The following is a 25,464-nucleotide window of genomic DNA, read 5'->3' on the forward strand; positions in this document are numbered from 1 at the left end:
TCAAATTTATTTACTAAACTCCTAGCATTGGTGTACACGCAAGTATACCTGCACCTGTTTCTATTCTTAGCTACCCTAACACAACCCATGTGTTTACTTGTACCGCAATGGCTCCCAGCAGTTTCTGAAATACCATGCATCTTGTTTTTCAGGCTTCTGCTCATTCTAATAGAAGCAGTGCAAGAATCTCTTTCACCTCTGCCAGTGGCTACTGTCAATCTATTGGTCTTTGTCTCCCCCCAAGCTAGCAGTTTTCCGACCCACCTAACACTGCCTCGATAGCATCAGCAAATATTCTTGCACCCTTTCTATTTAAGTGTATCCCATCCCTGTAGAAGCAATCTTTCCTGTTAACAAGTACAGTCCAGGCTGAAAAAAATTCTACCCCTTGAGCCTTGCACAATCTTTCCAGGGCCGAATTGATCGACAAGGCTCTCATCATATACTCCCTCCTATCGTGTCTGGGCAGAATTGCAGACACTTTCAAATTCAACCCTAATTCTCGGCTTTTGTTCAACAGTGACCTGTACTTGTTAAGTAATTCTGCCGGTCTCCTACTCTTAATATTATTAGTGCCAACGTGTACAACTATATCACCTTTTGTGCCCTTAAAAGATGATATTCGCTCTACAACGTCATCAACCTTTGCCCCTGGCAGACATACGCTGGTCCTGTTCCACCTATCTTTTTTACAAAGCATGTTCCCCGTTTCCCTGACAATAGAGTCACCAACAACTGCTAGTTCCTTCGGGACCAGCGCATTCTGCCTTGGGGGTTGTCTCTGTGTCACGCGATGCCCAAGTGCAAGCTCTGGCGTTGATGTGGGCAGCTGAGAGCTTGATGGGCCCCTCAATTTAGTTTCTTCAAGGGCATCCACCCTGTCCTTCAAGCTCTCATATAGGCCCACAAGAACGCCGAGTTGTTGCCTGATATCGATACACTCCTTGCATCGCGCACACACAAAGACATCCCCCTTGGCAGTATCATGTCCCGTACCCAATTGCTCTGCAAACATCAAGCAAACAGTGCATTTTATAATTCTGTGAGTCAGAGGACAACTGCACCTCTCAGTTCTGCTCTGAGCCACAGCGCTTCCATTAGCTTGAGCCTTTTGCTTTGCTGCTCTGGTCTGAGTCATGATTCTATTAATTTATTAATTAATTATGTTATGTTATTAATTATGTTAAATATAGGTGTATTAATTATGTTTTTGTTGTACACCTCCTTGTTAGCATTTGATAACTTAACCAATACTTTAAGCTCATCAGATTTATTTTGCCTATGTTCTGGTAGAGAACCTTGAAATGAATTGGATTGTTGGGTGCATGTGAGAGGAATATCCAAAAAAACAGAACTGAACTGGTCGCCACTTTGAAGGCCAAATGGTGGAAAATATTTATTTTATATAAATTATTATGTAAAATAAAAAAATATTTTAATTTTAGGAAAGGTATTTCACAACTTGTTGCCATAAATGCTGTTGGCATATTGTGTGAGAATATTTTTCAGTTTGTCTGCATGCTATAACAAATTTCATAACAATAATAAATTAACATCACAAAAATGTTTTCCCATTTTTGCCTTCTCAATTTCAGGTCCCAAATCAAAACTGGAAGTATAGCTTATATGTTATGTAACACTCTATTATATATTAAAATGAGACCACATAACTTTTGCTATGTAAAATATAGACACACCAACAAGGTATCTAAGGCTTGTCACAGACATTCTTTCAGGTATCATGGGCTGGTGGGCTTGCTGCCTTGGGATATAAAACATTGATGGAACTGATATTCAGACTCTTTGGTAGAATTTTGGTGAAACTCAGTTATTCTGCAAGAACCAAATTCTCTGCTTGCATCATCACAATGAGGGGACTGTAAGTAATCCTGAGGATATCCATGTAAGGTGGGAAACACTGCACCTGGTATACTGAAGGTGGCTACCCATTTGTGAACTAACATGGGCATGGGTCAAGGTGTAATTGCCACATTGCAGGGAGGAATGCCACCAGGAGCAATACTAGGTGGTAGATGACTCATCATCCAGTGTAGCACCACTACTTTAGGTATCAGTGGCTTGAAGTGGGGAGAAACTCACATTTAGTCTCCAGAGCAAAGCTCCAGCAAACCCCCAATCTCTTCCATCACATAATATCAATGGTGTCTTTTGAGGTTATGATGGGCATCATAGTGATATCCAATATTTCTTACAGGTTGAGGGCACAGCTCTAAAACAGTGTTTGCAGAGCACCAGACCAAACCTATTGATAACTCTATAGGAGGCACTGTGGTCAGTAGTTTAAAATTTCAAAGCTACAAAGTGACTCTACTCTGCCAGAAAGTGACTAGAGTATGTCCAAGTATGCAAGAGACATTTTGAAAGCCACATTATGGTCAGGAACTGGGTATATCCTTGCCCTATACCCAGTTTTTATTAAATTTCATTAATTCATATAAGATGTTTCCCCCTCTTTACCATGAAAGAATGCATCATGAATAGTCAAAGTATAGAACAAACCATCTGCAAAAAGATCTAAACCTCCCAAAAACTTCCTTATTCATTTCACAAATATACATGGTCTCATCAGTGATGCCCATTTCTAGCTACAACCTGCCAAACTCCACTTACTTTTTCTGACAGTCTCAATTATTGGTTGCCTCAGCCACTACTCTAGCCCTTATTTGACCTAACTATTCATTCTGTGATTCCTTTTGCTTAAAGGTAGTACTTATGACCACTCTGATATTCCTTGTCAGAGACTTACTAATTTGGAATTGCCTCTTTTTGTTCACTTATGATTTAAAATCTTTCTGCCCCCATCTCTCATATTCATCTGTTGTCTCTATCATTCTCACAACTACACTAATCTCTCCAAATTCAATTTTCTCTAAGCCTAACTTTCTTAACAGTGATATAATTTACCTTGATGAAAAATTTTAATGTTCACAACTCCAGTTGGCTTCAGTTTTCTAGTTACAAGAACCAAAAATATGATGGCAAAAATATACTGATAAACAAGTTGAATATATAGAACAATGTATATACATGCTTCCCAGCATTTATTTGATAAACTTTGTATCTATTGTCTTTATTTTTTTTTTATTTATTTTTTATTTTTTTTTTTTACGGCTAAAGAGGCATTACTAATATACCAATCTTTGTATTATATAGATATTTTCTGTAGAGCAATATATGGCAAAGGTAAAGAAAGCCTGCACAAGAAGCATGCAAAAGTTCGATGAAATTTACCGGTAAAAGTACTTTGCCGTAACAGCATTTGTATTGTTGCTCGCTCAGTAAACAGATGGTGGGTGTTTTCGGTCAGAAGTAGAAATTGAATCCCATGGTAGATTAAAACCCTCCTGAAGTGGAGGGAGGTAATCTGACCTTTTTTCTTTAGAATCACTGATGGACCAGTGGATAAATTGTTTATTAACAAAAAAAAAAAAAAAAAAAAAGGCAAAGGAAGCCCATACGAGAAACACGGCAAACGTCAAAAAAATTTACTGGTGAAACTACATTACGGTTTCTATTTTTACGACACCAGAACTTCCAATATGACTCTGTTCGTGATTCAGTTAGTGATTCTGAATAAAAAAATGTCAGGTTACCCCCCCCCCTCCACTTTGGGAGGGTTTCAACTCCTATGGCATTCAACTTCTACTCCAGACCGATAACACCCACTGTCTGTTTACTGAGCAAGCAACAATACAAATTCCGTTATGGCAAAGTACTTTTACTGGTAAATTTCATCAAACTTTTGCATGCTTCTCGTGCAGGCAAATATATTTGCATGCACGAGAAGCATGCACCTTAGCCCAATATATTTGTTTGGAACAGTATATTTGTCATGTACCATTATGTACATTAAGAACTAACCTGAAAAACTTGATCCTACATTTTCTGGGATTTTGTTCATTAAATTCATTGCTGTCTGATCTTATTTGCTGGAAGAATTACTGGTTAAAGTGGCTTAAAAATGCTTACACTATCATTATTTATACATAATTAAACATTAATTATTATATATATATATAAAAAGGTAAGGAACAAGTGAATATGTGGTACACACACACACACACACACACACACACACACACACACACACACACACACACACACACACACACACACACACACACAAAGAAAACATTGTTGTGCAACATACAACAGTTGTTTAATAAGATTCAACCACAGAAATTGCAAAAAAAGAAGGGAAATATAATTAAATGTTAAATCTAATTACAAGGGGGAGTTGAAACATTTCTAGCAGCTCATTGAAGAAATGCTGGAAAGTTGCAAACACACATTTTTCAACATAGTCCCACCCATAAGTCAACACACTTTCTAGCATGACCCACTAGCATTCATAACCTGCTCAAATGAGATTCAGAAGATTTTGACTGAAACCAATTGTTGACTGCATCCATCAAAATATTGTCTCTGCCAAATTTCTGTCCTTTCAAGTAATTTTAAGATTTGGAAATAGAATATAGTCTGATGGAGCCAAATCTAGTGAGTTAAGTGGATGCTGTAAATATCTTGAATCCACAGTCATGCAGGGATGGGATACTCAAATAGAAAGGGTGCAAGAATATTTGCTGATGCTATCGAGGCAGTGTTAGGTAGGTTGAAAAACTGGTAACTTGAGGGGGATTCACAGACTAAAATATTAACAGTACCTGCAGGCAGAGGCGAAAGTGATTCTTGCATTGCTTCTATTGTAATGAGCAGCAGCCTAGAGAGCAAGTTGCTGAGGATTTCAAGAGCTGCTGGGAGTCATCATGGAACCAGTAAATTCATGGGCTGTGTTAGGGTAACTAAGAGTAAGAACAGGTGCATGTATACTTGAATGTACACCAATTCTAGAAGTATAGTAAATAAAATTGACGAATTTGAAGTGCTGATCAAGACATCAAAGGCAAATATTGTTGGGATATCAGAGGCATGGTGTTACACAGATATAAATAAGTAGTGCAGAATTAGAATTTGGGGAGTACAACGTCTACAGAAAGGAGATAGACAGGGTAGGAAGGGAGGAGGGGTTATGCTGTTAGTTAAGAAACAAAATCTAAGGAAGTACATCCGGTTGACATGGGTGTAATGTAAAGTACAATGTTTAGTCAATTTGGTGTGACAAACACTGGGAAAGGGAAAATGAAAGTAGGAGTGTGTTTTAGGTCTAATGACTCTGATGAGTGCAACAAACAATTGTGCAGAGAAATAGTGGGCCATTAAATCAGAATTTCTTGTAATGGGAGATTTTAACTTTCCAGATATTGACTGGAACTTGTGGATTGGGCAATCGCACACTAGCAAGACTTTTGTGGAATTATTGGAGGATTGTTTTCTACGGCAACATGTTCGAAGGGTAATATTCTTGATCTGATTATCAGCAGTGATGACTTATGCATTAGGAATTTGCAGATAAAGGAACCACTAGGTGACAGGGATCACAGTCTACTGACGTGGGATTTACTTAAAGGTGGAACTACCATCAAGGGTAAAGGGAAGGATTTTTGTTTTCATAAAGGTGACTGCAGTAGTCTCAGACAATTTTTAAATTCTATACAGTGGGATCAACTGATGTTAAAAACAGTGAATTCTAAATGGGAAGCCTTCAAAGAATTAATCTTGGAAGCTAGTAGGCTTTTCATACCAACTAAGAAATACTGTTCAAGAATTAGACCTAAATGGATGATGAACTAACCAGGCTAGTTGTGAGAAGAAAAACGTGTGGGATGCATATAAATTGGCAGGTGACACAGAAGCCTATGGTAGATATAAGCTAGTCTGTAACCAAGTCACAAAGGAGGTTAGGCAAGCAAAGACTGATTACGAGAAATCCTTGGCAAAAGATGCAAAGAAAAACAACAAAGACTTCTTTACTTATGTAAACTCTAGAAGGAAAAGAATGAATCAGATTGCTCCACTTGACGTTAATGGTTCGACTGTTGATGATCTTTCTCAGATAACTGAATGAGTATTTTTCATCTACATTCACACATGAGGAAGTCTGTAAGGAAGGGTAGGGAAGAAGTTTACTAACCTCTAATAGGGAGCTAAATGATTTTGTAATAATGGAGAGCAAAGCGGAGGAAAAAATTGTTGAAGTTAAACATAAAAGAGTCACCTGGGCAGATGGAATCTATCCAGTTACATTGAAGGAGGTAGCGAGGGAAGTAAGCAAACCCTTAGTCATAATTATGAGAAATCCTTAGTTTTAGAGGAGGTCCCCACGGACTGGAGATGTGGAAATGTATCCCCAGTTCACAAAGGGAGTTCAAACGATGACAAGAATAATTATCGACCTGTTAGTTTAACTTCTGTTCCTCTGAAAATAATAGAATCACTGGTTAAAGAAGTAATTCAGGATCACCTAGATAAGGCTGCAGTAATAGTTCAGACCAAGCATGTGTTTGTTAAGGGGAAGTCTTGTCTGACCAATTTGATTGGATACTATGATGTGGTCACAAAGGAACTGGATCTAAAAAATAATTTTGATATCATATACAGGTAGCCCTTGATTTAAATTGAAGTTAGGTTCCTGGGTGAACAGGCGCAAATGGAACGCTTCGTATAACAGAGTAAATCGGAAATCACAGGGTTAGGTTCTGGGCACCAAAAATTTTACCTACCACTTTGGATCGATTTGTTTTATTTTTTTAGCATTCTCCATAGTTGTAGTAATAGTCGATGGAGGCATATTCATAGCACTACACACATTAGGGCTTTCATCAGATTCTATCCTCCGAACATTGCACTACGATTCAGTTAACTACTTTTACCAGACATGGCGTGTCTTTATTCTATTAAATTAAAAACTTTATAACACAATTGGAAAAAACTGCACACGGCTATCACTATTATTATTTAATTTATTAATAGCACAATTAATAAAAAAATGTTAGCGTAATAAAATTCCAACATGTGTAAATAGCGTAAACAACAAACAACTGAATGCTTCACAACATGGACCTTTACTACCCGCATCCACTAGCGGTTACATTGAGGGCAGGAATCTTTCTCGACTTTGATATGAGGTGCCTCTGTAGCCAGGTGGACAGGAGCAGCAGTGCATAGCACAAGCTTCTTGATTAGACCAGGGTTTGAGCCCATGACCACCAAATACGGAGGATGCGGAAAGGTCAGGGTATGACCACCACATATCCCCGGAGCAATATGGTCTTAGTTGCTAATGCTCCTAAAAAAAAAAAAATCTGATACTAATGCGCTAATTGCTGAGCCAATCAGCAATTAATGCATTCATATCAGAGATGTCCTAAATCATGTGAACAGTGCACGATACATAGCACAGTATGATGCCAATAAATTTTGTCTGACAATTTGAAACTTTCATTTTATAAAAAATTGCAAAAATAAATAAATAAAATAAAAATGGCATTGTGGTTAGTGATTGACGATATTGAGAATCGGCGCAAATTGCACCAGCGCAAAACAAGGGCTACCTGTACTTGGAATTCAGGAAAGCTTTTGATACTGTTGCACATGAAAGACTGTTGTAAAAATTGGAGTGGTATGGCATTAAGAGCAAGTTGTATGCAATGATAAAGGAATGGTTGAGTGGGAGACAGCAGAGAGTGGTAATAAACGGACGCTGCTCTACATGGACTAATGTTGTTAGTGGAGACCCCTAGGGTTCGGTTTTGGGCCCATTGTTGATTTATGTATTTATTAATGATATCGATGAAGGTATATCAGTCTTAATATCCAAGTTTGCAGATGATACTAAGGTTGGCAGGGTTCTTAATGATAGTAAAGACAGTATGCTATTGCAACATGATCTAGAAAAGTTAGATAGATGAGCTAAGAAGTGGCAACTGAAGTTTAATATTTACAAATGCAAAGTACTGCATATGGATAGCAGTACTGCACCAATTCTATGGTACTACAGGAGGTGGAGAACAAAAATGACCTTGGGATATTTGTGCAGTCGGATATGAAGTTCTCTGAGCAGTGCAGATGGGCTGCCAGAGCAGGTCATGGACCTGTATACAGTACTCAAGGTGTGGCCTGACCATTGTCTTATACAAGGGGATAATCACCTCCTTATCCTTGCTAGAAAAATTCTTGTATATCATTGACAAGACACCATGAGCTGCTATAGATAAAATTTCCCCTAGGTCCTTTTCATTCTCTACCACTATCAGTGTGTTACCACAGAGTTGATACGTTACTCAGGGATTACTGTTTCCCAAATGTAGTACTTTACATTTGTCAATGTTAAACTTCATTTGCCACCTCTCAGCCCATGTGCTCAACTTTTCTAGATTCTGTTGCAGCAGTGTACTGTCTTTAGTGTCTTTAACAACCCTGCTAATCTTCGTATCATCTACAAACTTGGACATTAAGCCTTATATACTATCATCAATATCATTTATAAATACAGAAAACAACAACAGACCCAACACTGAAATCTGGGGGACTCCACTAATAACATTAGTCCACGTAGAGCAGTGCCCATTGATTACCACACTCTGTCTTCTCCCACTCAACCATCCCTTTATCATTGCATAAAACTTGCTCTTAATTCCATACCACTCCAATTTTTATGGCAGTCTTCCATGCATCAAAGGCATTTCTAAGATCCAAATATATGATATCAAAGTTATTCTTTGCATCCAGTTCCTTTGTGACTACATCATAGTATCCAATCAAATTAGTCAGGCAAGACTTCCCCTTAACAAATCCATGCTGAGTCCGAGCTATAACTGAAGTCTTGTCTAGATGATCCTGCAATGCTTCTTTAACCAACGCCTCCATTAATTTCCCTGGAACATAAGTTAAACTAACAGGTCTATAATTAACTGTCTCCCTTTGATCCTCCTTTGTGGATTGGGGTCACATTTGCACATCTCCAGTCCATGGGTACCTCCCATGAGTCCAGGGAAGCTCTCATAATTATGGCTAAGGGTTTGCTTACTTCCTTTGCTGCCTCCTTTAATATATCTGGATAGATTCCATCCACCCCCAGGTGCCTTTCTTGTGTTTATCTTCAACAATTTCTCCTCCACTTTACTCTCAGTTATTACAGTAAGCTAGATAATCTAGCTCAGGCAGTAAGCTAGATTATCTTGCTTACTGCCAGAGTGGAATCACCTCTGGCATTCCCCTCCCTGAAAAACTCCTCACGTGTGAATGTCAATGCAAAATATTCATTTAGTTTGTTAGCCACCTGAGCAGGATCATTAACAGTTGAACCATCGATATCAAGTGGACCAGTCTGATTCATCCCCTTCCTTCTAGAGTTTACATAAGTAAAGAACTCTTTGCAGTTTTTCTTTGCATCCTTTGCCAAAGATTTCTCGTAATCTGCCTTCGCCTCCCTAACCTCCTTTGTAACTTAGTTACAGACCAGCTTATATCTATCATAGGCTTCTGTGTCACATGTTAATTTATATGTATCCCATGCATTTTTCTTCTCTATCACATGTCTAATTAGTCCATCTGACATCCATTTAGGCCTAAATCTTGAACTATATTTCTTTGTTGTTATGAAAAGCCTAGTAACTTCCAAGATTAATTCTTTTACTGCTTCCTATTTTGAATTTGCTGTTTGTAACATCATCAGTTGGTTCCACCATATAGAATTTAAATACTGTCTCAGTCCATCGTAGTCGCCTTTACGAAAGCAATAACCCTTCCCTTTACCCCTTATGGTAGTTACCTCTTTGAGTAAATCCCACTTCAGCACACTGTGATCACTGCCACCTAGTGGTTCCTTTATCTGCAGATTCTTGATGCATGAAGAATCATTACTGATAATCGGATCAAGAGTATTACTCCGTCTAGTTGCCTCCCGAACATGCTGCTGTAGAAAACAATCATCCAATAAATCCACAAAAGCCTTGCTAATGTGTGGGTGACCAACCCACAAATTCCAGTCAATATCTGGGAAATTAAAATCTCCAATTATAAGACACTCTAATTTACTGGCCCACTCTATTTCTCTACACAATTGCTCATTATACTCATCAGATTCATTAGGCCTATAACACACACATACTCTCATTTTTCCTTTCCCAGTGCGTATGTTACACCAAACAGACTCAACATTGCATTGTCCGCCCACATCAATTGGATGCACCTCTCTAAATTTTATGTATTTCTTAACTAACAGCATAAGCCCTTCTTCCTTTCTGTCCTGTCTATCCTTTCTGTACACATTATACTCCCCAAATTCCAGTTCTGCACTACTTATGTCTGTGTGACACCATGTCTCTGATATCCCAACAATATCTGCCCTTCATCTCTTGACTAGCACTTCACGCTCATCGAATTTATTAACTACATGCACCTGTTTCTACTCTTAGTTACCCTAACACAGCCCATGTATTTACTTGTTCCACTGTGACTCCCAGCAGTCCTGGAAATTCCCATTGCTTTGCTTTCCAGGCTGCTGCTTAATTGCATTTCAACAGAAGAAGTGCAAGAATCACTTTTACCTCTGCCAATGGCTACTGTTAATCTATTATTCCATGTATCCCCCCCCCCAAGCTAGCAGTTTTCTGACCCACCTAACTCTGCCTCGATAGCATCAGCAAATATTCTTGCACCCATTCTATTTAAGTGTATTCCATCCCTGTAGAAGCATCTCTCCTCTTAACAAGCACAGACCAGGCTGAAAAAAAGTCTACCCCTTGAGTCTTGCACAGTCTCTCCAGGGCCCAATTGATTGACAAGGCTCTCATCATATACTCCCTCCTATCGTATCTGGGCAGAATTGCAGACACTTTCAAATTTAACCCTAACTCACGGCTTTTTTTCAGCATTGTCTTGTACTTTTTAAGTAATTCTGCCGGTCTCCTACTCTTAATATCATTTGTGCCAATGTGTACAACAATATCACCCTTTGTGCCCTTAAAGGATGATATCTGCTGTACAACATCATCAACCTTTGTCCCTTGCAGACATACCCTGGTTCTGTTCCATCTATCCTTTTTGCACAATATGTTCTCCGTTTCCCTGACAATAGAGTCACCTACAACTACTAGTTCCTTTGGGACTGTGCATTCTGTCTTGGGGTTGCCGCTATGCTGCGTGATGTTCAAGTGCAAGCTCCGGCATTGATGTGGCAGCTGAGAGCTTGATGGGCCCCTCAATTTAAATCCTTCGAGGGCATCCACCCTGCCCTTCAAGTTCTCATATAAGCCCATAACAATGCCATAACAATGTTAACCGAAGATATATCGTATAGGATTTTACTGTCCTGAATAAGGTAAATGTTGGAAGTGATCACAGAATGGTAATATGCACATTTGATATAGATGCAAGAAAAGAAAGGAAAAAACTGACCCGAGTAAATAATACAAAGGTCTTTGAGATAACAGAAGAGGAGAAAAAGCAGTATGTACTGGAACTTAAGAACAAGTTTTGAGCTTCTGCAGACTGTTCAGGACCAAGATATCGATGAAGAATATTACAACTTTCTGAAAGTGATAAAGCCCAAGAAACCTATAGGTAAAAAGAAATCCAAAGAAGAAAAAATCAGTCAAGAAACACTCATCGTGATGAACCGAAGACGACAAATGAAGAGCAAGAAAAACGCTGACAGGGAGAAAATTCAGTATACTGAGTTATGCAAAGCCATTAGAAAGAGACTCAGAGGACATAAGAAAATTTAACACAAGAAAAGTAGAACAAACATTAAGGCAAAACAAAGGATTTAAATCAGCAGTCATCAGTAGTAATATAGAAAGACAAATGATACTGAAACTGAAGAATAGTGATGGTGTATCTTATGAATAGCAGAGAAGGGCATAATTCAAATAACAGAAGACTACTATAAAGAGTTATACAAGGAATGAGCAGTGGGGAAGATGGATTGCAAATTAGTAACACATACAACATACCTCATATCCTTCCCGGTGAGGTACAACATGCATCGAAAAAAATGAAAAATCAGAAAGCTCTGGGGGAAGATGAAGTTACTGTAGAGTTGTTAAAATTGGAAGGAAGAGACATGACACAAAAACTGGCAAGATTCTTCACAAAATACATTAGAAAAGGTGTGGTGCCTAAGGAGTGGAATAATGCAATCATAGTTTTGCTGCATAAGAAAGGAGATAAATCAGAAATTGGAAATTATAGACCAATTAGCTTGTTATCCCACATCTACAAGTTGTTCACAAGAGTCATTATTAATAGATTAGAAAGAATACTTGATGAAAATCAACCAAAAGAGCAAGCTGGCTTTAGGACAGGATTCTCAACTATATGGATTACCTTCACATAATGTCGCAGTTAATGGAGAAGGCAAATGAATATAAAACACCTTTATGCCTGTCATTTGTGGATTATGAAAAGGCATTTGACTCCATACAGCATAAGGCAATGTTTCGTGCACTGGAAAGACAAGGCATAGATACCCCACGCAGCCGAGTGTTCCTTGAGTGACCGGGGTTCAAGCCCATGACTACTAAATACGATAAATATAAATATCAACTAATGCTAATGTTGCCTGTGTTACAAACTGTGCATGCTGGTACATTGCTTTGATGCAAAATTTACTCCTTTTTCCAATTTTCTGTGCCTCTTGAGTTTTAATTCCTTTCAGAAATGTCTCAGTAGGTTAAAATAATACTCAGCATTGATATTGGTAACTTGTTCCTGGAAATCAACCATGATCCTCCTCCTTCTTCATCCCAGAACACAGATACCATGACTTTCCTAGACATCTTCTGTACACAACTTTTTAGGAGAAGGAGAAAAGAGATGCTTCAACTGTTTCCATTGTTTTTTTTTTTTTTTTTGTTTGTTTCAGGGTAAAAGTTGTGTGTGCATGTTTCTTCCATAGTGACATACACTCCCAAAACTGAGCTTCGTTAGTTTCAAACTGCTGCATAATCTCTCGTGACAATATATTGCTCTTTCCTGCTTCTGATCTGCATTCAGTGCTTTTGGAACCCACCACCTCAAAGAAACCTTCATTCCTAAATCATTCACCACAGTTGTTCATGGGAGATGTTAAATGTTGTCCCAATGTGCTTCAGTGTAATTCTTCGGTCTTGCATGATCAGCGTCCATGCTTAAATTCTGCAACCCAGTTTTTCATCATGGCATATGAAGGACAAGTTTTACTTAACAAAAAGGTTAGTGCAATTGCATCATGTTTTTTTGTATGTGAATTACCAAATTGGTAAAATGGTATTATTTTTATCATATCTTATATAGTGAATACCTTTACAATGAGTTGCCTGATATTGCACTACCTTGAATAAGTAACACTTCGCCAGTGCAGTAAACTATTGTTACTTATTCTCAGTGGATACCCCCCACCCAGATGACCATTTCAAGGCTATTTGGCCTATCATCAGTTTAGGTACCCTGGTGTTGCAATAGTGACAACCCAGTTATGAAGTATAATTCCACAATATGAGATATGCAAGATGGGTCATGATGCAATTGCACTAACCTTTTTGTTAAGTGAATCTTTATGTAGGTTGAGGCTATGGCCCCACCAAATTCTTTCAGGACAAGTTTCACCTAATGTTACACCATCTGGCGTCTCTCATAATGTGGAGTTATACTTCATAACTGGGTTCTCACTATTGCAACACCAAGGTACCCACTAATGATAGGCCAAATAGCCTAGAAATGGCCATCTGGATGGTGGTGGTATCCACTGAAAATAAGTAACAATAGTCTTCTCCACTGGTGAAGTGTTACTTATTTGAGGTAGTGCAATATCAGGCAACTTGTTGTGAAGGTATTCACAATATCAGATATAATAAAAATGATGCCATTTTACCAATTTGGTAAATTACTTATGAAAAAACATGATGCAATTGCACTAACCTTTTCATTTAGTGAATTTTTACGTAGGCTGAGGTTATAGCCCTGCCAAACTCTTTCAGGACAAGTTTCACTAATGTTTAGTGCATAGCTTCATAAATTTCTTTCAGTAACATTCCCTCTAAATGAAGTTACTCAATGATTGCATATTGCTTAATTCTCTCAACAGTCACCATCTTCATTCATCTTCCACACTTCAATGCCATCTATAAAGGAGAAGACAAACCTGAAATTTTCTGCGAACACAAAAGAAGAGCCACAGATTGGTACTATTGTACACAGCACAGATTGGTAATATTGTCTTTCATGAAAACCTGTGCAATCTGTATTGTGCTAAAAACTCATATGTTGCATCTGTTTCTGACATAAGTGTGTGCAAGTAATTAGAATTTGAATATAGAATTTAGAAATAAGGAAAGTTAAGACATATGAAGCATATGAAAGAAAATATTATTGATAACAAGTATGCAATTTATGGTTGACCCAATGGGGGATCAATCAGAATAAGTAAAAATGAATGAAAATAATAAAAACTTACTGTTTCCGAAGTCAAATATACATCTAAAATCTTGAGAAATTATTACTACCTGAACTAAGAAGAATGTAACTACCTCAGGTAAAGAAAATAGGAGTCAATAAATTATAAAAAGAAAATGGAAATAGGTGTGTGTTGTTAATGTTTAATTAAATTCATAATAAATGCAGTTCAGCATAGAAAAGGAAATAAAGAATGAACAAAGTAGCAAAATAAAGGATGCTAAACTTTGTGAAAGAGCGAAAATTAATATAGGAAGATTATAGCTTCTTGGTCCATGAGAAATAAAAAGAAGAATACAGAAAAAGTAAAAGTAATGAAAAAAGAGAAATAGATCAGTTCAGGCAGTTCGGGTTGCAATACCCATTCCTATAGATAGAACCTTGAATGGAGATCTGGGAGTATGAGCTTGAATCGAAAGTCAGTTATGTACTCATATAATTAAGAAGAATAATGTGCGCGCACATGCACACACACACTACTGAGATAGCCAGTCGGTGAGCACAAGTTTTCTAGGCTGTAAGACACTGCGATGGTAAGTTGTATACTATATACAAACCTGGATGTTTGAAGTTGGAGAAAAATAAGTAAAGTAATAGACGTTGTGGAAGCCATCAGTGAGCACAAGTTTTTTAGACTGTAAGACACTGCAAAGGCAAGTTGTATACTATATACAAACCTGGATGTTTGAGGTTGAAACAAAATAAGTAAAGTAATAGATGTTGTGGAAGCTGACTGAAATTTTAATTTTAATATACATGATCTGATAACAGCTTTTTATGATTCATGATATTCAATGCCTTACAAAAATGATATTGAAGATAAGTTAGTGGAAATGAATTGCCAATTACCTTAGAATAAAACCTCATATTAGCAAACAGCAATTTCAGTGGCTTGACTTTATACTGAAACAAATAACAGCAATCCTGATGCATTGGGAAAGGATAATATTGGACTGCATACTTTTAGAAATAGTAGATACCAATATGAAAAATTGACCACATTTAAATTAAAAACATCATGTTTATTATTATATCATACAATTATTACTATAAAAAACTGCATTCACAAGTGATGCAGTTTTTTATAGTAATAATTGTATGACCATTATCAATATTTATATCCAAGTCTAAATTTTTACCTGTTTTAATAGTTTACCTATTTCTTCCACCTGAAGTTATTACACTCTTCTTGAGCAAAAATAATTACCCAAATTTTTAGATATATGTTTGACTTGGGAAACAGTACTATCCAATCCCTTTTTCTGTTATTTTCATTCATTTTGTCTTATTCTATTTGATTTCTGTTAGGTCAACATAAACTGCATGCTCATCAGTATTGGTATTAGCCATGCAGTGCATGGCTAATACCAATACTGATGAGCATGCAATCCAATCATGGCTAAAAAAATAAATAAATAAAAAGAATAATAATAAAATAAAATAAAAAGAATAATAATCAACAATAATAACAAAAGAATAAACTAATAATAAATATCAAAAACTATAAAAAAATAAAAGAAGATATATACAGTGGCGGACTAAAAAACTGCATCACCTTAAAAAAAAGTAACATTTGTAGTGAAACGAATAAGATCTTGTTTGATTACAGTCATTTTGTTTGTTGCAAAGCAAAGGTATTGTGTCAGATAATGCTTCTATTTCATCAGACAGTAATTGCAAGGTATTGCATCAGCTGTTTCTATAAATACTATGTTGGAAGGGTTCACATAAAAAAAAAAAAAAAAAAATACACACTCATTAGTATGCTGTTTTGCAGAGGTGTAAGCATGGCTCCATATGTTCAGTTGACACCAGGAACAAAAAGTGTAGCAGTTGCTCTGTCCCAGGAAGGGCTTTCTACATGTGCTATCGCTGATAAAATAGGCTGCCACCAGTCAAAAGTATCCCAGGTGCTGAAATTAAAGCATGAAACTGGTGATGTAAAGAGAAGACCTGGATCAGGCCATAAGAGAGTGACTATGCCTTCCCAAGATCAATATTTGAAATGGCTATGCCTTCGTAATCAGCATGCTAGTGCTTCTGAACTAAAACCGGACTTTAAGATGGCCTCCAGTGTTGAAACAAGTGCACAAACTATCCAAAGATGGCTTTTGGAATGTGGTCTGCATGCCTATCAGCCGAGGAAGAAGCCTTTGTTAACCCAACAAATGAGGAAGAAGTGACTTGCTTGGGCTAAAACGTATGTTTCATGGACAAAAGAGCAATGGGACACTGTCATCTTTTCTGATGAATCGAAATTCAACCTGCATGGCTAGGATGGGAAGCAATATGTCAGAAAATGTGAAAATCAGAGGCATACCATCCTGGCTGCATAACACCAGCTGTAAAGTTCCCCGCCAGTCATATGGTCTGGGGATGTATAACGAGCAAAGGGGTAGGGCAAATTAATTTTATTAATGGAATGGTGAATGCAGAAACCTACACTGCTATCTTGGAGGACTGCCTGAAACCCGTTATTAGGGATCACCACACAGATGTCCAAACTTTTCAACAGGACTCAGCACCTTTCCACACAGCAAAATTGGTAAGTTTTATGCTATTTAGATTTAATAATAAGTTTGTCTTCTTGTCTCACAAGACTTAAAACATACTTACACCAATGTTTTCCCTCATTTTTCTCCCTTAAGGTGCAGTCATGCCTCAGAAATGCTGACATTACAGTGTTGGATTGGCCTGGCACTAGTGCAGATTTGAACCTTGCTGAAAATTTCTAGTACATAATGTCGTCTAAAATTGCTCAGAAGAAACCAAAAAGTAAGATTCAGCTGCAGGAGAGCATTGTAAGGGTGTGGTACCATGGAATTGGGCAACCATATATCCAGAAGTTGATTAACTCCATGCCACATCGTTGCAAGGCTGTAATTGTAGCTCAAGGAGGAGGAACAAATTATTGACTGATTTTGCTGATTTACAGTACATAATACTATTACGTTAACTTGTCATTTCAGTTTGTACACATAAATGCAATAAAATGTATGTTCGGTTGTTATGAATGCCATTTGCATGATTTCTCATATTTCCATTAATTACGCATTTTACCCTTTGGGAAGATATTTATAGCAATTAGGTATATCAGGTGCAGTCTTTTAATTGGATTTCATTCACAGAGATATATATCCCATTAACAAATGCATTTCAAACATTTCTGTAATGCAGTGCAAAAAACATTATTTGCAAAATTCACAAGTGATGCAGTTTTTTGTCCTGCACTCTATTTATTTATATATAAAATTAGATAAGAAAATAGACTGATTATGTGCTTCCTTCCAATTGACATTTAAAGTTCTTCAGACTGCCAGCCTCAGACCTGCAGAACCATCTTGTTTAGTGGTCATCAACCTGCTGGCTAAAAGAAAGCTTCCTACAATTCACTCTAAACCTCTTCCCATGTAATTTGAATTTATGGCCCCCTCTCAGAGCCTTTTAAATACTTCAATCAGGTCCTCTTTAAGGTGCATGGTTGCTGGGCTCAGTATACAGCCCACATAATCAAAATATTTCCTTGTATAGTTGGCTTTTTTCTGATCTCACCATGTGACTTGCCTTTCCTTCTGTCTTTGTACCCTTTCAAGAATCTCAATGTCTTTTTTTAGACAGGGTCTCCATACTTGAATACAATATTCCAAGTGCAGTCCTTACAATTTGAAGGTTTAGTGTCAAACAGCATTAACTACAAAATTGCATTTTTGTTTTGAGATAACTTTAGTTTTACTTTATACAAATAACAATGCATATCATGTCACACAACCGTATTTCTCTAGTACTTTACAAATTAGCTTGGGCTATAAGAATTTCCGGTAAACCAAGAAAATGTCAAATAACTTTTTCTTGGTTAATTACAACAACGCTTACTACAAAATTATTTTGTAGTTAACGTTGTTTGACACTAAACCCTTGACCTCCCTATCTGTACAGGCTATTTGATAAATCATTGCTAAGACACTGTGTCCTATCAATGTGGGTGCTTTCCTGGTCACCCGGTTACACTGCTCAGAGAACCTTCATATTTGCCCATATTATAATTCCCAGATCCCTTTTTTCTCTACTGTTTTTAATTCAACCATTTAATTTAATTTCAATGATAATATCAAAAATATTATCAATAGTAATTTCTTTCATAAGCATTTTTGACTTTAACCTTCCTTATTTCTAAATTCGAATTCTAATTACTATTTAATTGCATAAATTTACATCAGAAACAGAGGCCTATGTGTTGCCTTCTTTTCTCACAGTTTTGGTGGTTTTTGAATCTTGATGACACTGAAGTTGGACGTTATATGACGATTTTTTTTTTTTTTTTTTTTTTTTTGTATATGCTATAGATATGCTTGTTCCTTACCATTTTTTTGCATTCTTTTTATTTTTATGTATCCAATTATAGTGGTCATAGTATAAAATTCCTCTCTCTTTTGATTTCTTTATTCACGATACATAGCTCATTCTCTCTCTCGCGCGCGCTCGCTCTCTCTCTCTCTCTCTCTCTCTCTCTCTCTCTCTGTGTGTGTGTGTGTGTGTGTGTGTGTGTGTGTGTGTGTGTGTGTGTGTGTGTGTGTGTGTGTGTGTGTGTGTGTGATATACATGGTGGTTCATAAGTCTGTAATCACTTCTCATAGGAAATCGGAGCCAGAAAGAGGTCACTGCAGAATTTAACAGACTGCATCCAGACCATGAGCCAATAACACAGAACTGTGTTAGCAAAGTTTAGGAAAACTGGATCCATAGAAGATAAACCATACAGTGAAACTTTGAGAAGGGCCCCAACAATGATACAGCCATTGCCATCCTTGCTTATTTATGCAAAGTCCAAAAAAGTCTCTTCAAAGATTGTCCTCTGAGACAAGAGTGATGAAAAGGAGCATTCACCGCATCCTTAAGGTTACAGATGGCATCCATACAAACTTCAGATCCTGCATAAACTGACGAATGGAATTTTGTGAATGGGCTAGATAACAATGTGCTCAAAATACAAATTTCCCATCCACAATTCTGTTTAGCAACGAAGAGACTGTTTTTTAAGGAAACGATGGAATACTCGCCAATGAACAACCCTATCAAAACAACCTTCACTGATTTCCTCCTTCAAGGGAACAAGTTGCTACTCGTGTAATGGTGTAGTGCGGCATATGGAAAGACCACATCATAGCCCCCTTGTTTTTTCAAGGAAATGTCACTGTAGTTGCCTATTTACATATGCTCAACAGGGAAGCATTCCTCAGTGTTTTGAATGAGGATGGAGATTTTCTGACGTGATTCCAGAAGGATGGTGGTCCTGCACATTATAGTATCCATGTAAGAGAGTTTCTGCACATGACCTCTAAGTGAGGGCAGGGGTAGACACAGTTTCCAGGTAATTGGATAGGATGTAGAGGGCCTGTGGAATGGCTAGGAAAAAGCCTGGATCTCACACTGCTGGATTTTTTTTTTCTGGTTCCATTTGAAGGCAATGGTTTATGCATTAATTCAGAGTGTTGAACATTTGTGGCAGCATATTATTGATGCATGCAACACCAATACTCCTGACCTCATTCATCATTAGCTTGTTGACTGGATATTTTGTCTGGAATGATGGACACACACACACTTATCATGTTCTGTGAGTAAAAGTGTTATATTGCCATTTTTTATTTTTCCGTATTATTTCAGATGTATAGGACACCCTGTATAATGACTAATGCTTAATTTTATTTATACCACCACTTTGCTTATTGGAAGTGGTGAAGGCTTGAAGTGGTGAAACCCATGTTTAGTCTCTAGAGCAAAGTTTCCGGCATCCCCTCCCCCCATACTTCTCCTTCAACCCATGCATGGTACTAAGTACTTTAGGTTTTGATACCTTTCATGTTTGGGGTTTTCATAAAAAAAAAAAAAAAAAAAAAATGTAGTTATTGAGCAAAATCTTTTATTTTGCACATTTATGGTATATAATAAATAATTATGATTATGGCCTTTTTTCTCATGTTCTTCCCTCTTTTCAGGAGTTTTATGTGTAAAAGTTCTGCTAAATGTGATCAATAATTATTATTCTCTATAATTCTAGACTGATTTTTTGTTCACCTTGTTTAACTCTTTTTAGAATTTTAATTTCATTCCATTACTAAAACTTAAGCAGTAAAATTACTCTCCCAGTATAAGCTTGAAAAGCTGTGCATTATTAATTTATTTTACTAAAATTAAATACTGTAACCATATCTCCATATCAACAGGAAAGACTATGGAACTGTTTCTGAACTCTGCCTTCTTGATATGGTAAAAGTAATAGCATTTGCACTAAGTGAGGGTAAGGTAAGTAGTTTATTTAAAAATTATTTAAATAGAATAGCATAAACAAAGCAACCCATGCTGACATAAGGATTTTTAGTTGAATAAAATACTACAATTTCATTTAAATTAGTATTCACTTGAACTAAACTCAAAGCGCTAATAATTAATCACTTAATTAGTAACTTAATTAATAACCATTATCATTAGGTGAATCAATTTTTTGGTACTTATTGGGCTACCCTGGTCATATAAAATGTATTGCTGTAGTATTTAAATTTGAAAACAGTATTCTTTTGTTAATATTTGCATCCAGAGGTGAAACTATCATATTACCAGGTCCACCACCAATTAATGGTTAATAATCATGTGGACACTGTGCAGTCATCTGGCAGCAGCTCAGAATTTATAGTTCAACATCCCTCTCTTTTTAAAGAACTGTTTCTACATACAAACATACTTGAGAATTAAAAATTAAATTCTCTGAAGTCTTTTTTAATTCTCAAGTAAAATGTTGCATTGCATTTATGGTAAAGTGTTTAATGTGGAATCTTTAAGATTATGATATTTACTTGTTCCATGATGATTCCCAGCAGTCCTCAAAATCCCAAACTCCATACTTTTCAGTCTGCTACTTCCAATAGAAGTGGTACAAGAATTACTTTCACCTCGCCTGCAGCTATTATTAATCTATTAGTTTGTGTCCCTCCAAGCTAGCAGTTTTCGTGCCCAGCTAACACTACCTCGATAGCATCAGCAAATTTCTTGCATCCTTTCTATTTAAGTGTATCTTATCCCTTAGGTACAATCTCTCCAAGAGTAATTTGATTGACAAGGATCTCATCACATACTCCCTCCTGTGTCCAAGCTGAATGGCAGACAATTTTCAAATTTAATCCTAACTCATGACTTTTTTCATCATTGTCCTGTACAAATTATGTAAATCTGTAGATCTCATACTGTTAATGTCATTAGTGCCAATGTGTATGACAGCATCACCTTTTGTGCCCTTAAAAGATAATACAGTGGTACCTCGGGTCACAAACTCCTCTAGTCACGAACAAATCGGCCCATGAACACAATTTCCGAACAAACTTTGACTCGACCCACTAACAGTGCCTCGGCGCACAAACGTGGCTTTGGTGCCATGTTTTCGGCTCACGAACAGCATCAGTTGTACTCAGGTTTGCACACTGTGAACATTGTTTGTCGTTGCGTTGTTCTTGATACAATTTTTTTTTTCTTTTTGCATTAAATTAACCCTCATTATGGCTCCCAAGAAAGTGAAAAGTGTTAGTGACAGTGGTGTAAAGAAGCCTAAGTGTATTACAGTAGAAACGAAGAAGGAAATAATAACTAAACATGAGAATGGTGTTCGTGTTTCTGATCTCGCCAAGCAGTATGACATGGCTAAATCTACGATCTGTACTATCTTAAAGAACAAAGATGTGCTAAAGACGGCTGATGTGGCTAAAGGAGTGACTATGTTAATGAAGCAAAGGTCTCAAGTGTTAGAAGAAGTAGAAAAATTATTGTTAGTTTGGATTAATGAAAAGCAGCTTGCTGGAGATAGTGTTAGCAAGTCCCTAATATGTGAGAAGGCTTTATTTTTGCACGGTGATTTAGTGGCGAAAACGCCGAATACAAGTGATGCTAGCATCGACAAATTTAAAGCAAGTAGAGGCTGGTTCAAGAAGTTTCGTCGATGAACTGGAATCCATAGTGTTGTTAGGCTTGGAGAGGCAGCTAGTTCGGACAAAAAAAGCAGCCTATGTGGAGGAATTTGCAAAATTTATCAACTCTGAAGGTTACGTACCACATCAAGTTTTTAATTGCGATGAAACGGGAATATTTTGGAAAAAAATGCCAAGAAGGACCTACATAACCCAAGAGGAAAAGTCACTGCCTGGCCACAAACCAATGAAGGATAGGCTTACACTTTTATTCTGCGCTAATGCAAATGGGATTGTAAGATTAAGCCTCTTTTAGTTTATCACTCTGAAAATCCGCACGCTTTTAAACGCAATAAAGTACTAAAGGGTAAACTTCCGGTATTGTGGAGAGTGAATAGCAAGGCTTGGGTAACAAGATTACTTTTTATGGAGTGGTTGACTGAAGTTTTTATGCCAACTGTCAAGAAATACCTTGAAGAAAATAATTTGCCCCTTAAGTGTCTGCTGGTTATGGACAACGCTCCTGCCCATCCTCCAAGTATGGAAGAAGACCTTGATGTTGAATATGGCTTCATAAAAGTCAGATTTCTGCCTCCTAACACCACTCCTCTCATCCAGCCCATGGACCAGCAAGTAATTTCCAACTTAAAGAAGTTATATACAAAGGCTCTTTTTTCCAGGTGTTTCCAGGTGACCAACGACATGGATTTGAACCTGCGTGATTTTTGGAAGGATCACTTCCATATCCTCCACTGCATAAACCTCATTGACAAGGCATGGAACAATGTCTCTACTGCATGTTTCAATCTGCCTGGAGGAGACTTTGGCCAGGTTGTGTGCCTGATAGAGACTTCGAGGAGACAGATGTAACTCTAGTAAATGAGATTGTGACCATTGGCAAGAGTTTCGGCTTGGAGGTGAACGAGGAGGATGTGGTGTTTTGTTTGTTATTTGGTTTTTTAGGAGCATTAGCAACTAAGGCCATATTGCTCCGGGAATATGCAGTGGTCATTCCTTGACCTTTCCGCATCCTCCGTATTTGGTGATGACGGGCTCGAACCCCGGTCTAATCAAGAAGCGTGTGCTACGCACTGCTGCTCCTTCCCACCTGGCTACAGAGGCACCTAAAGAGGATGTGGTGGAGCTGGTGGAGGACCACAGACAAGAACTCAACACAGAAGAACTTGTTGAGTTGCAACGTGAACAGATGAAAGTTATGCAGGAGGAGCACTCAGGAGAGTAGGAGGAAGAGGCGGTACATGTTTCAAGTGCTGAGATCAAAGAAATTTGTAGCAAGTGGAGTGAAGTGCATTGAGAAGCATCACCCTAACAAAACTGTGACCAGCAGAGCAGTGGACATTTTAAATGACAATGTGATGTCCCATTTTCAGAAAATTATCCAACAAAGAAAAAGACAAATGTCTCTGGATCATTATCTTGTGAAAACACCAGCCACCGAGCCAGCAATCGAACCACTTCCCGGGATACAAACAAGAGAAAAAACACCAGAAATGCCCGACGTTATTATGGATTGGGACTCTCCTTCGAAAGAGTAGTCTTCCTCCTCCTCCTCTACCATCTACCTGTGCCAGCAACTATCAACCACAAAGGTAAAGTTATACTGTATATTTTATATTATATATTTTTGTCACACATAAAAGTAAAAAAAAATCCATAAAAAAGTCAAAAAAACAATATGTTTCTGGGGTGGGCAAACGGATTAATTGGATTTGCATTAATTTCAGTGGGAAAAATGTTTTGGTTCGCGAACATTTCAGTTCATGAATGGAGTCAAAGAACGAATTAAGTTCGTGACCCAAGGTACCACTGTATCTGCTGTACAATGTCATAAACTTTTGTGCTAACATACCCCTGGTCCTATTCCATCCATCCATCCTTTTTGCACAATGTATTTCCTGTTTCCTTGACAGTAGAATCACTGATTGGTGATTTTGTGGATTTCTGTTCAAATTACAAAATAAATGTTCCTTTTTCTCTAATTTGAAATAAAATTTATGCAAATTTAACACTCAATGAATCGGTTCAAAATGCATTGAAATACTTAATATAACTTTTATTTAAGACATGCTAATTCAGATAACTGAAAATAAATGGATGATTCACTCTCTAGATGAGCTGCCAAGCATGTTTTAACAAGTCATAAATCCTTACGATACTACAATTTTATGATACAAAATCAATCTCTGAACTTTTGATCACTCCTCATATATATATATATATATATATATATATTTATCTCTCACTTTGGAGGACAACAGTATTTTTGTCATCCTCTAAAGAGATAGTAATTTGCAACGAAATAATTTGCAGGTGTTCTAGTAATTTGCACAATATGTTAATGATCATCTAGCAAAGTATTTAGTAATGCATAAATCACTGATTTATCTGCAGTTAGTCTGAATTAGAGCCCATTAAGTAGAAGATGTTTTATGTGTTTTGTTGCATTTAAAAATGAGCCATTTTACTGAGCAACAAATTTTCATCAAATTTTGTTTAAAATTGAGGAAGTGTGCAACAACAGCAAGCCACAAAATGTTAAAAAAACATTTTTCAGCAAAGATGTTATGTGTTGTTCAAAGACTTTTTACTCATTTTCATTGCATAGTTTAAACACAGTAGCATGTCCATTGAAGATGATCCTCACTATGGCTGCCCTTCAACTTTGAAACCAAGATTCAGTTTGCACATTTGGTGATGTGATCTGGAGTGATTGACATTTAACTAACACAATGTTGCTGGTGAAATTGGTATTTCTTATAAGACATATCAGTGGATTTTAATGCAAGATTTAGGAATGAAACATGTTTCAGTCAAGTTTGTGCTTTTGGTCTTGTCCATTATTACTGAGAATAATTGTAGGTAGTAGTAATAGTGGCATGTGATGCAAGAAAGCAAGCGTATGAGCTTATGCAGCATCAGCCAAAAAAAAAAAAAAAAAAAAATTCACACAACCATTACCTCTAAATGTTTGTCCAGTTCCTCCTTAAATTTATTTAACCTATCAACTTCCACAACGACAGATGGAAGTTTGTTCCAGCAATTAATCACCGGCTGGCTAAAGGCAAATTTCCACACATCTATTCTACATTTGTATTTCCTAAATTTGAATTTATGCCCCCTTAGGTTCGTAATCTGA

General features: G+C 37.2%; 1 protein-coding gene across 1 annotated transcript in view; it reads left to right on the forward strand.

Moving 5' to 3' along the window:
- Nucleotides 1–25,464, forward strand: part of LOC150078572 (protein tyrosine phosphatase domain-containing protein 1-like) — a 274,976-nt gene that overhangs the window by 88,919 nt on the left and 160,593 nt on the right. Inside the window, exon 10 of the mRNA XM_090384615.1 lies at nucleotides 20,580–20,658. Within this exon, the coding sequence (XP_090240741.1) occupies nucleotides 20,580–20,658 (79 nt within the window). The remainder of the gene's footprint in view (nucleotides 1–20,579; nucleotides 20,659–25,464) is intronic.

Source organism: Mastigoproctus giganteus, chromosome 11, assembly GCF_048544385.1.
Source record: "Mastigoproctus giganteus isolate SK-2022 chromosome 11, ASM4854438v1, whole genome shotgun sequence".
NCBI lineage: Eukaryota > Metazoa > Arthropoda > Arachnida > Uropygi > Thelyphonidae > Mastigoproctus > Mastigoproctus giganteus.